Genomic DNA, 11940 nt, shown 5'->3' with positions numbered 1-11940 from the left:
CAGCTTCAGGGCACACCTCATGGTAAAGTCTAAATTGTTATCTCATGCGTGTCTACATTTATTCTGTGCCCGTGACCAGAGTTGACCTGATTTACGGTTCATCATGATGATGCTCTTCCCAAATGAGAGAGAGAGAGAGAGAGAGAGAGAGAGAGAGAGAGAGAGAGAGAGAGAGAGAGAGAGAGAGAGAGAGATGAAAAAGAACCAGATTTCATGTTTGATGCTAATTCTCATGATGAAGAAGAAAACAAAAAGTTCTAATGATGATCTTTACCTGTGCGATGATATTGTTACATCTTCAACTCTCTTACACTTGAAAATACAAGAAAACTAATTATTACAACCATCATCTTAATCATCTCTCTCTCTCTCTCACTTGATTTGTCTTAATTTCCACCCTCAACAATCAACAAAACCTGATCATCACATTTTGGGTCCTCATAAAAATGAATCAGGTTAAATTTGGGAGATTTGAAAAGGTTCAACAAGTTAAATTGCAACAACAATCAAAACTTGGAAAGTTTAACAATTGCAAAGATGATTAATGAACAATTTAAAATTATTGGTTGGTCATTTTTTTTTTAAATCTACAATTTACTTGACCACTTCAAGAATCTCCTCTTTAATCATTTCCTAGTAAATCAACAAGTGATTATCATCAATAATTATAATCATCATCAACTATTGACCATCAATAAACAAAATTTGATTAATCAATTGATTATTGTAATTTAAATGGTCTTTTATTATTTAGCAAATTAACCTTAATCTTTAATAGTTGTTGTTACTTATATATATACCAAGGTGGAGGAAATTAATGATACCGATTTCGTCGCGACAAAAAGTCATGAAGTCTAGTCTCTTAGGTAATTTCCAATATATCAAAAGAAAGAGTTTTTTATCCCCTTTCTATCATGTCATTTATATTGTTGTCATTAAAATGACCAGGTCAAAAATAGCTGATTCAGTGAGAATCAAAATAGCTGAACTTTTAGGCGCAAATTACTCAAGAAAACGTATAATTAGTGAATTAAAAAAAGAAAATATCATCGTCAGTTCTTATTTAGTGTCCACCGTGAAAAAAGAAATAAATAATATACCAGTTCGAGTCAAGAAAAAAAAACGCCAACGAAAAGTTGGAAGGCCGAGAAAACTAACTAAACTTCAGGAATATCATTTGGCGAAAAAACTCAAATCGGACAATCCACCGACGATAAAAGTCTTCGGATAAGTTCAGTGTCTCTCGAACAACTATCCGATATTATCGAGATAAAGTTTTTGGCCTTAAAAAGTTGAAAAAGAAACGAGTTCACGCGTTAAACGTTCGATCGATATTCCAACGTCGATTACGTAGTTGGCCCTTGTACGAACTAATAAGGAAAAAAGGACTCAATAAATTCATCACAAGTGATGAAAAGACATTTTATCTACCTGATGATACCAAGGAAACGGAAATTTATTATGTCGAAAAAGGTCAAAAATATCAAAAGAAGTGCAAGAAAAAAAGTGCTCATAAGAAACTCGGTCTCATGGTTTGGGCGGCGATCTCCATGAGAGGTAAATCGAATCTAATTTTCGTCGATATAAAAGCAAAGGTCAATGCTGATTATTATATCAACCGTATTTTGAGTCCATTTTTCGAGTTCGATTTGCCTAAATTATACCCTGATAACAAATATATATTTCAACAAGACTCCGCCCCTTCGCACACCTCGAAAAGGACCTTACAATTCATGAAATCGAAAAAAATCAAATTTTTACCACCCCATAAATGGTTAGCTAATTCCCCAGATTGTGCACCGATGGATTATGCCATTTGGCCTTATATGAAGCGACTTGTTGACAAAGGAATCCACGAAATCTCAAAGCTTTAAAAAATGCTATAAGAGCGGCTTGGAGAAAATTGCCCCAATCAACTATTGACGCTATGGAAGCCTGGCCTCGTAGATGCCGAATGATTTGGTTCAATAAGGGTAATAATATCGAACATTTGAAATAAAAATATCAAACAGATCAAAAGTTATACTCATTCGAATTCGGTATCATTAATTTCCTCCACCTTGGTATAACTGTTACTTTCTAAATTGCTACAATTAGCATCTTCATTTATTTACGATCAGTTAATTGTTATGTGTTTACAGTTAACAATTTAGCTAATAAATGTATAAATGTATTGAGAGGGTAAATTAAATTGTTCCAACAATTATGATTATCGGTTTTAAATCAAAATCTTTTTTTTATTGTAATGATAATGAAAAAATTGTCGATTAACTTTTTTTTTCATTCTATTAATTAATTGATGATTAACAATCGATAACCAAATTAAATGATCTTATTTTTGGCAACAACTAAATCAAATTTAAATGATCAATTGAAAACCATCAATGAAAAACACACACACACAATAATCATTGAAATGATTAACCTGATTGTTAACTAATTACATCAAATTTACATTTACTATTGAACAGGTTAATTAAATTGGATTAGTTAATCAACTGAAAAAGGTTGGTAACCAATAGTATTTAATGTTAATTGTTATTATCAAAGTGAAAACAAAGTATATAAATCAAAATTTAGATCATTTTAATTGCCTAATTGACTTAACCTTGATTTCTATTGATTGGTAAACAATTAAAGGTTAATTGTAATTAGAATATGAAAAAATCGATCCCAATTGTTTTTCATTGGAAAACTTTTTCCTTTTGTCAATGTTTGTTTCCATTCGTGAGCAAATTGTAATCATTTACTTTTCTCTAATTAATTATGTCTTTCAATTAATTCTAATTAGTTGATTATTCTTTTTTTTTCGCCACTAATTAGTGTTAATCCAGTTTAATCGAAATCATAAATTCTAATTGTAAAAAGATAAACATGTTAACATATGAGAGAAGAAAATTTTTTTTTTCTGTTTACATTTTCGTCTCATTTGTTTTCTTTCCTGGACTAACCAACATTTGGATGGAATTAGATTAATGTTGCAATTAATTTTCTATTCTAATTAAGTTAATTGTTCTTCCATTTTGCCCATATCGTCTAATTGGGTCTTCTTTTAATTCTGTGGCCCACCCGTTGATTTAATTAGATGTAATAGTCAACAAGCGATGAGAGTTTGTGGCTACTTTTGGTGAGAGTGTCCATTGTTTTGGCGAAATGGTGACAATGTTTTCGTCATATTTGTCCAATTACAATTAATATTTGCAGTTAATTTATTGCTCTTTCAATCTGGTTAACCGGAAGTAAACTGGACACCCACTGTAATGACCTTCAGTTATAACGGAACGTTGTTGTTTATAAAGTGAGAGATTATCGGAAGAGATACCAGAAAGGAAAGGATGACGACGATTCTATTTCCTGTTGCCTATTTTTGATTCTCTCTCAATCTCTTTCCACACCCTTGAGATAAAATATCAACTTTTCTGTTGACCACTGTTGAGATTAATGTCAACTGACCCTTGTCCGAAAAGCTGAGGATAGATGAAAGAAGTCCACTTGTTGTGTCCACAAGAAGCGATTCCCTTGAAGGCTGGAAAAGTTTAAACGGAAATGAACATTTACTTGACTGTAATTATTGTTGTTCCTCATCTGGACCCTGGAATTTAAATTAATTGAGTTCTAAATTGGCTTAACCATTTGAAAGGCGAATATGTTGATTCTAATTTACTAATCTAATTTCATTCCATTATCATGTAAGTGTATTAATGTATTATTATTATTATACAAGAAGAATAATTTTCTCATTTTGTTTTCTTCAGGCTTCTCATACCACTCTCGCTTTAAGGATGCTAATTATTCAAGTCTCGTTGCAATTAACAAGATGGGATAAGATAACAATAACATGATGATGATAATTTAACAATTGTAAACAAAGAAAACCATCAACAATTAACTTGTTTTCAAGTTTATCAATTGGAGCAAATTGGATTCGGTTAATTGCAAACATTCAAGGCCTATGGATGTTTTTTGCTTTTTCCGATTGATTTGATTTTCCAAAAACAATGGAAATATTAATGATAATGTTTACCGATGAGAATTAAATTCTGTTTTTGTTCTCCTTGATGATCATGATAATGATCAGGTTTTCTCTTGATTCTACTTCTTTAAAGTATATCAATAAGTGAGAATAGATGATAACAAGAGGATGGAGAAAGAAAAAGTAAGAGAGAGAGAGAGAGCAAGTGAAGAAATTTCGAATTAATCAATGGAAGAGAAAGAGAAACGGAAAGGAACTTTACCATTAAGAAAACATATGGAAAAAGACAAGTCACTTCACCGACGGAGGAAAATGTAGCCTGAATATCCTATGGGTCATTTCGGGTTCGACTCCTGGTAACAGTTTACATCGCAGATGGAGGACGCGTGTGTCTCTGTATCTTTATTGGCTCTTTAGATCCAGTTTTCTCTCTCTCTTTCTCTCGCTCTCTTTATCATCTTAACTTTTGCGCGTGCAAAGGCTTCATAACACGAGCTAAACTGTAGCATGTTGATGATTTTTTTTCTTTTAATCTCTTTTTGGATTCTGTAGACAGTTTTACCTTTTGAATGACAGTCTCTCTCTTCTCTCTCGTAAGTATTTACGGATAACACGAAGGTCAACCACAGGCCACAGAGGTTATTTACTCCACTAGGTCATCAACTATTTACTATCATTGAACAGTAATTTTCTCTCTTTATTTTTATCATCATTATCTTTGTATTTCTCCTCTTCTTCAAAAGGAACTGGTTTTGGTCAAGGTTCTCGTCATGAATGGATGACCTTTACTCTCGTTACTCTAACTAATTTAAAAGACCATTTGAAATACAAATGAATGATATAACCAACATTTAGTATAATTATTTCATTGAATAACTTTCTATCTCTTTTTAAATAATCCAGAGAAGATTTTTTTCTTCAACGATAATTACTCTAAATTATATTAATTAATATATTTTTCCCCATTTTTATATCTTCCAGAGGGCGACAAGCAACAAGAGGAATAATTAACGAAATGATGACAAGTTGAAGTCGCTTTTTTATCTGCACCATTTCCGGAGTTTCTTCAGTATCATTTTCCTTACATAGAACCATCATCATCTTAGGTCCCTTTAAACAAGCGTTAAAAGATCAGATCACTTCCGTAGAGATGACGGAAAAAGCGTAAACCTTCAACAGGAAAAGCAACTAAGGTGAAAAAGAAGCAAAAAAGAGGTCACTTTGTAAGGTGGACGATAGGTAAGCCTTTCTCCCGATATCTAGTTTAAAATCTCAATGGTTTTCAACTTGATTCGAAAAAAAGTCTTTGTTGATAATTTCCCTTTCTCTCTCTCTCTCTCTCGACCGATCGGCTTTCACCAGGTGAATTATCATCACAAAAGATTTTGACCTTTTTCCATTCACGAATTTTTAAAGAGACACAAAGATGATGGCGATAAAAAGAAGCTCAAATGGTTCAAATTTTTGAAAGGATCTTCAATTCCACTATTACATCGTATCTTTACCGTGTATCCCAACAAAAGGATGATAAAGAAAGAGGGATGAGGATGCTAAAGGTTATTCACCATCGAGAGCCCCGAAAATGATTAAATTGAGTTCTAACCATCTGTCCCTGGTTACCTGAGGTCACACACAGATGATTAACGCGTGCTGGCCCTCCGTTCAATTGAATTTACCTTTACCATTTTGGTCAATTATCAAATCAACATCACAAACATAATCAACTGAATCAGCAAGAAAAAAGGGAAACCCAAGATGATGATTATCTCAAACCATCAACAATTTATCCCTTAATTTAACTAAATTGTTGTTTAATATATTTACTGTTGTTGATGAACAAGAAAACTCATCAACCTTGACAATCATCATTAACCATTTTGATCAACAACAACAACAACGGTTCTGGTTAACAATTAGATGAACAATTGATTTAATTCAATCCATAGAATATTATTAATCTTTTAATCAACCTAACAATTAAGGTTATTACCTTTTTTTTTATTTACTCTCATTGGATTATAATGATTAAATTTACTGATTGATTACTTTATGATTGTTGATTGATTATATCTCATTGTAATTACTGATTATGGTTGCAATTAATTTCTATGTGATTTAAGTTTTTAATTTCTTCTCACAGATTTATCATTCCCTCATCAACTAATTGATTTAAAATAAAGATAATCAATTGATTGTAGTTTTGATCAGAAAATTATTCTCACACAATTTAGTTTATCCAAATTGTATTAACAATACAAAAGATGCTAATCTCATATTTATCAATTAATTATACTAATAATAGAAGAAGACAATTAAAACTAACCACCAATAGAATTAGATTAATTTAAACAAGATTATGATTTCGCACGATGCTACAATTAATATCTTAAATTAGATTCGATTTGTTCTTGATTTTTCTTTCTCGAATCTTGGTACTCGGTTCTTAGTTCTCAATCTAGCCTTCGATCACTGATTGATATTTTCTCGTATATGGAAAACCGTAGATATTGTATTCAATTGTAGCCATTAAATGTATTTTTATTTCAAGTTATTTATTAGTTTGACAATTTAAATCTACCATGGATAGTGTGCAATATATTGCATTCAATTTTTTTTCTACCGTTTGATTTATCAAATTAGTGAAACTTTGCTTGGTGTTTTATTAGCTCATTCTGTCGTGTGTGGTTTGGTCTCGAATGGTGAATTTTGGTGGCAGGAAATTCCAACAGCTGATTTGTCAATAACTTGGTAACGATCAACTATTGCAATATTGATCTTAGGTTTATTATCATTAACATGAGGGATGACGCAACCTCCAGAATGAACTGTGAAAAAATTGTATTCAAAATATTTGGACTTGATTTTAATATTTATATAGTTAACCTGATAGGAATAATGTTTACCTTTAGCCAAAATTCATTATCCATGTTGATTAAATGACCAAGTTTGATACCGTTTCCAGGAAATAACAATCGATCCATTGTATTGAGAATCTAATGATAAAAAACATTATCTGACTCGAGATCTTAATAAAAGTTCATGTATTATGATCGAACCTTGATTTTCGTTGAAACTTTTGTCCTGCTGAATTTACTTATCGCATAAAGATGAACACACAAACTTTCTTGCTGGGGAACAAGAAGAAATTGACAATTACAAGGACCTTAACTCAGTCATTAATTTACTTTACTCACTTTGACCACGCAAAGACCATTAATATACGAAATCAACGCAAAAAAGAAAATAAGAATCATCGCCATATATGTAACACTATGAGCAAAAACTTTCGAATTCGTTTGAAAAATTAGACCAAAGAAGATGCATATATCTGCAGTGACAACTCCAACTATGTAACTTAACAATAATATGTACCGAATCGAATCAGCTGTTTTATTTAAATTGTAAAAATATCCGTCAATTTCCTTTAAAAGCCTAGTAATATTCACGCCATTGCTATTGTATCGTAATGCGACAGCAGTATCAATACAAGATAGTAATCGAGAAGTATAATAAGCTACGATGTATGAAAAAAAGTTTCCAAGGCCGTAACATGTAATAATTATGTGCACTACTGAATAAAATGTTATGAATCCCCATATTAGTACAGTGATTCGCAATTTAGCAAGCTTATAAAACCAAGGGTTAATCATGAATGGACTAGCTACGAATGCAAGGCTGAAAGGAATTGCAGAGATTATCAATCGAGTAAAGAAAGTAGAACTTATGAAAACATATTTGAGATATTCTCTCATTCGCCGATCAGTGAGTCGATAAAATTTTGGATCTGAAACCGTAGGAATTTTATTAATGAACCCATACCAAATGATTTTACCTTTCATTTCAATATAAATCATCCATTCTCGAAGTATAATGAAACTTGTTAATCCAACGAATATATTTAAATTAATTGCCATGTGATCTTGTGAACGGAAAGCTACATCTCCCAAAGCGATTTGGGTAGACTCATTTTCAAATGATAGCAAAAAAATTGAGCGTAAAATATAAACAAGAAAGAAAACTCGAAGTATGTTGATCCTAAGTTTGTAATAATTCACAATAAATAATTTGGTTGTTCCCTCTAAATAATAACCAAGATGAGGTATAAGGAAAATCTCGTAGAACACATTGAACCAAAGAAGTGATTTGATGGTCTGTTCCCTGATATCGATGTCATCCCGAGGTAAACCGACAATCAATCGGTAAACTTGCCTCAAGTTTTCAAATGAAGAATTTTTTTTTCCTTTCAAAGATTTCATTATGTTCCAACTGAACCACTTTTCTGATGATCGAACGCAAATTGAATATGATTACGAGCATATATTAGTTGATATTTGCAGAGTTGCTCCTTTGATAATGACGATCCGCAATAGATAAAGTTAAATGATTTACCTATCATTCTAATATAATACGAAAAACTATCATAAGAAATTCTCTTCTTTTTAACTCCTTTGGCGATTGAGTTCGATCGATGATTGATCCATTTGAATAATAGATTTAATTGTCATAACGATTCCTGAGTGAAACGAAAAATTGATTTATGAATTTTTACACAATTGATAGTCTGAAATACTCAATATAGCATTTCTCAGTAACTTTCGCCGAGTTACCAAGAGGTTTAATCGAGTTCCCATTTGGATTAGTCAACCTGATAGATGGCAGAGTTTTTTTCAATTAGTTTTCAATGAGTTTGGCAGATTATCATTCATTTGGTCAACTTCTCGGAACAATTAGTCAATTACAGTGTAGCTTTCTCATTAAGAAGACAATTAAAAAAAATGGTTTCAAATCACAATTTAATATTTGCTTTCGACTTTTAATATTACATTTTTTCTTTCGATTTTGATTTAATTATCTGAACGTCGATTGTCGATTGGAAAGTTCAAATCGATAGTCGAACTGATTAGAACTGGATCAAACTACGTTTTTCTTTTTCATTACATCTTCTTTCATCTTCCCTTTTTTCTGACGTTTGGTCACTTTGGTCACCTTTTTGTTTACTTTTCCAATCGGTTTGTAGCCTCGTTTTCGTAATCGAAACTTTCGAAAAAGTTTGACCAGATACTTGAATAGTCCTAAACGGAAAGGGATAAAAATAAAATACAACACGGTAATAAGAATGGTGCTCATGAACATTGAGCCAACAGGAGTTCGAATATCGAAAATTGTGGTCGAAGAAAAGACCCGAAGACGAATCGCACCACGAATTTGATGAAATTGGGTACAAACGTAAATCGCGGTATCTCTTAGCTCAATCTTACTGATCTTTAAAGTACCGTTATTTTTATTACTAACAACAAATCGCATAAATGTAAATCCTCTGATCTTCTTACAACTTTCAATGCACTGATACCAAGTGACTGAATCATCTGAGGCTAAATATTCATCATCTTGATCAATAGCCAAGGGTAAACAAGAAAGTTCAATCTCAAAAGATTCATCGGCATGAAGAGTTTCAAAATTTTGAAACTGATCTGGTCTAAGCTCAAGTTTCGGCCTTCTAACGGGACCTTTTAATCGTTTCTTCAAATCACCAAGATTGATTTTATCCATCGTGACCGACGCGATTTCGGAAGGACATGTCTCGGGTACACAATCCTTATAAGTGACACAATCTTTATAACCTTTAATTTTATCAACATGCTTACGAGCTTTCTCATATCGAGCCTTGTCGATATAATTCCATCTTGGTTTTCTTTTCAATCAAAACAAAAAAAAGAAAGAAAATACAGTGTGTTATGAAAAGGACTTTAACACTTTGAGAAGCTATCGTGCGGTAGGGGTTTGTGCATTTTCCAATTTTTTTTCTGCAAAATACTGTGAAAGGTTGTAGAAATAATATATGATAAAGAAAATTCAATACGAAAAACGGGTGTCTCACAGTATCAACTCCAAGTTCAATCTTTTACGCAGTGAATTCGTCTCCCATTGAAACGCATTGAAGAGCTAAGTCTTTTGCTCTTTGTGATAGAAATTTTTTAGTACTGAATGACTATCTAGGGTTTCTTCTGAAGTATTGAAACACTTTTATTTCGACGATATATTCATTTACTGAGAATTGACACTGATTTTATTGAGTCCGAAATACCCAATTTTTACTAGAAGTGAAATTTTTCAAGAACTAATGTGAACTTGTCAACAACTAACCCGGCGTTGCAAGGACCGACTAATGAAAAGTACTCAACAAAAAATTCAGTCCAAAATAATAGTCTTCTTAGAAAAATTTTCATTTGAATTGATAGTTTCAAATTTTGTTTGTACGTGGATTTTCTCAATGTAAAATGCGATAAAATTGAAATGACCTCAGGTATATCTAAGTTGGTTTATTGTCGACAAAAATTCACTAACAAAAAATTTCTAGAATCGCTCATGATGCTGTGAAATTAAATCAAACAGTTAAAGTGCATTTCATAACACACTGTAAAAACTTAGTCCAGTTAATCGTAAATCAAAATGATATTTACTCAAATATTCCGAGAATTGAACGAAGGCCAATCAAGTCAGCAACTTTTATCGAATCGATATTTTCGAGACCAACCGAATTTTTGACCATATCGCGACTAATGGTAAAGGTTTAGAATTGATTTGAATGATTGAGAATCAAAGGAAGAAAATTATTCTCTAAACTAAACAATTAACTCACCACTTAATATTAGTAGTTTTTTCACACTTGTAATAAAAAACAGAACCGACAACCATCAGCTTGGAAACACTTTTTCGAGTCCCATTAGTAGAAGTCTCATTACCTAAAATTTCATACCAAACGAGCGCCGGTTGATGAACCCAAACGTATTTAAGTTCCAAAGGCTTTTCTATTATATCATCGGCCAGATTATAGTCGATTTTCCAAGCATTGGTGAAACTCTCAAGGAACCCTGAAAGTAAAAGTACTCTGAAGGTTTCACGATCCAATTTCAAGTCCATTTCTGACTTTTTTACACAACCGGACTCATCGATTTCTGCCTTTGGCTCAACATCGACAATGATTTCAATCTCATTTTTTGTTTTATCATCTTTACGAACACACTTGAATTTACCTCGAGTTCTCAAATCTATTTTAACAACAATCAATTCGAATCATAAACCCACCGTATAGTTTACTTTCGAATTTGAATATTTTCCTCTTTCAACTGGGGCCAATTCTATCCAGCTTATCCAAGAGTCAGAATCGAATCTATTATAAAGCCATTTGTACTTCTTATGCAGTTGAAAGAGGTTATATTGGTCATTTTTATCGTCCACTAAACAAGAGATTGCCAGGTTATCGCCTACGTTTCCTACTTTAATTGTTTTGTATGCTGAGAGAGATTCATTGTAATCATAATGCGCACCGTTGATTGCTGGAAATACGAATCTGTAATCATCATCCCAACGCTCAATACAACTGTCATCTCCCTTAATCACAATTTAAATACTGTAAAGAGATAATAATTTGCTATTGATTATCATTAATAGCTTTTGATGATGAGCAAATAATTTGTAAACATTTACATTGAATAACTTTTCTTAAAATCAATTTAAACAACCACTTGACTATAATAATGATGATTACATGATTAACTTGGTATCAACAACTAATTAAATAATTAATTAATTAACATCTAATTAAACTAACCATTCTAATTGATGTCTAATTAAAATCCTCATATTGGTAAAACAAGCAAACAGCGTCATCTATATACAAATTTATATAAATTGTAATGAAATCAATAATTTATCTTTTAATTTAACTGTTGTTTAATACATTTATATTTACAGTTGTTGATGAACAAGAAAACTCATCAAGCTTGACAATCATCATTAACCATTTTGATCAACAACAACAAATGATGCTAATCTCATATTTGCCAATTAATTATACTAATAGAAGACAATTAAAATTAACCATCAATAGAATAAATAGATCGATATAAACAAGATTATGATTCGCAAGATGCTACAATTAATATCTTAAATTAGATTCGATTTGT

At 31.8% G+C, this 11940-nt stretch overlaps 1 protein-coding gene across 1 annotated transcript; it reads right to left on the bottom strand.

Moving 5' to 3' along the window:
* Positions 1-8786: 8786 nt before the first annotated feature.
* Positions 8787-11518, bottom strand: LOC128388863 (uncharacterized). Its single transcript, XM_053348322.1, has 3 exons — positions 10614-11518; positions 10435-10530; positions 8787-9665 (listed from the first exon to the last, which is right to left on the bottom strand). The coding sequence occupies exons 1-3, from the start codon at positions 10892-10894 to the stop codon at positions 8885-8887; spliced, it is 1158 nt and encodes a 385-aa protein (XP_053204297.1). The 5' UTR covers positions 10895-11518; the 3' UTR covers positions 8787-8884.
* Positions 11519-11940: the final 422 nt, after the last annotated feature.

Source organism: Panonychus citri, unplaced genomic scaffold (genome assembly GCF_014898815.1).
Source record: "Panonychus citri isolate SS breed McGregor unplaced genomic scaffold, ASM1489881v1 Contig00104, whole genome shotgun sequence".
NCBI classification, from domain to species: Eukaryota; Metazoa; Arthropoda; class Arachnida; order Trombidiformes; family Tetranychidae; genus Panonychus; species Panonychus citri.
This window is presented reverse-complemented; position numbering and strand designations above follow the sequence as displayed.

Excerpts from the sequence above, each read along its gene's own strand:
- LOC128388863 (XM_053348322.1), bottom strand. The coding sequence starts at position 10,894 with ATGGACTTGAAATTGGATCGTGAAACCTTCAGAGTACTTTTACTTTCA. Across the intron at positions 10,531-10,613 it reads AAAACTACTAATATTAAGTG|TCGCGATATGGTCAAAAATT; the intron begins GTGAGTTAATTG and ends CTTTACCATTAG. Across the intron at positions 9,666-10,434 it reads TCAATTCTCGGAATATTTGA|AAAACCAAGATGGAATTATA; the intron begins GTAAATATCATT and ends TTGATTGAAAAG.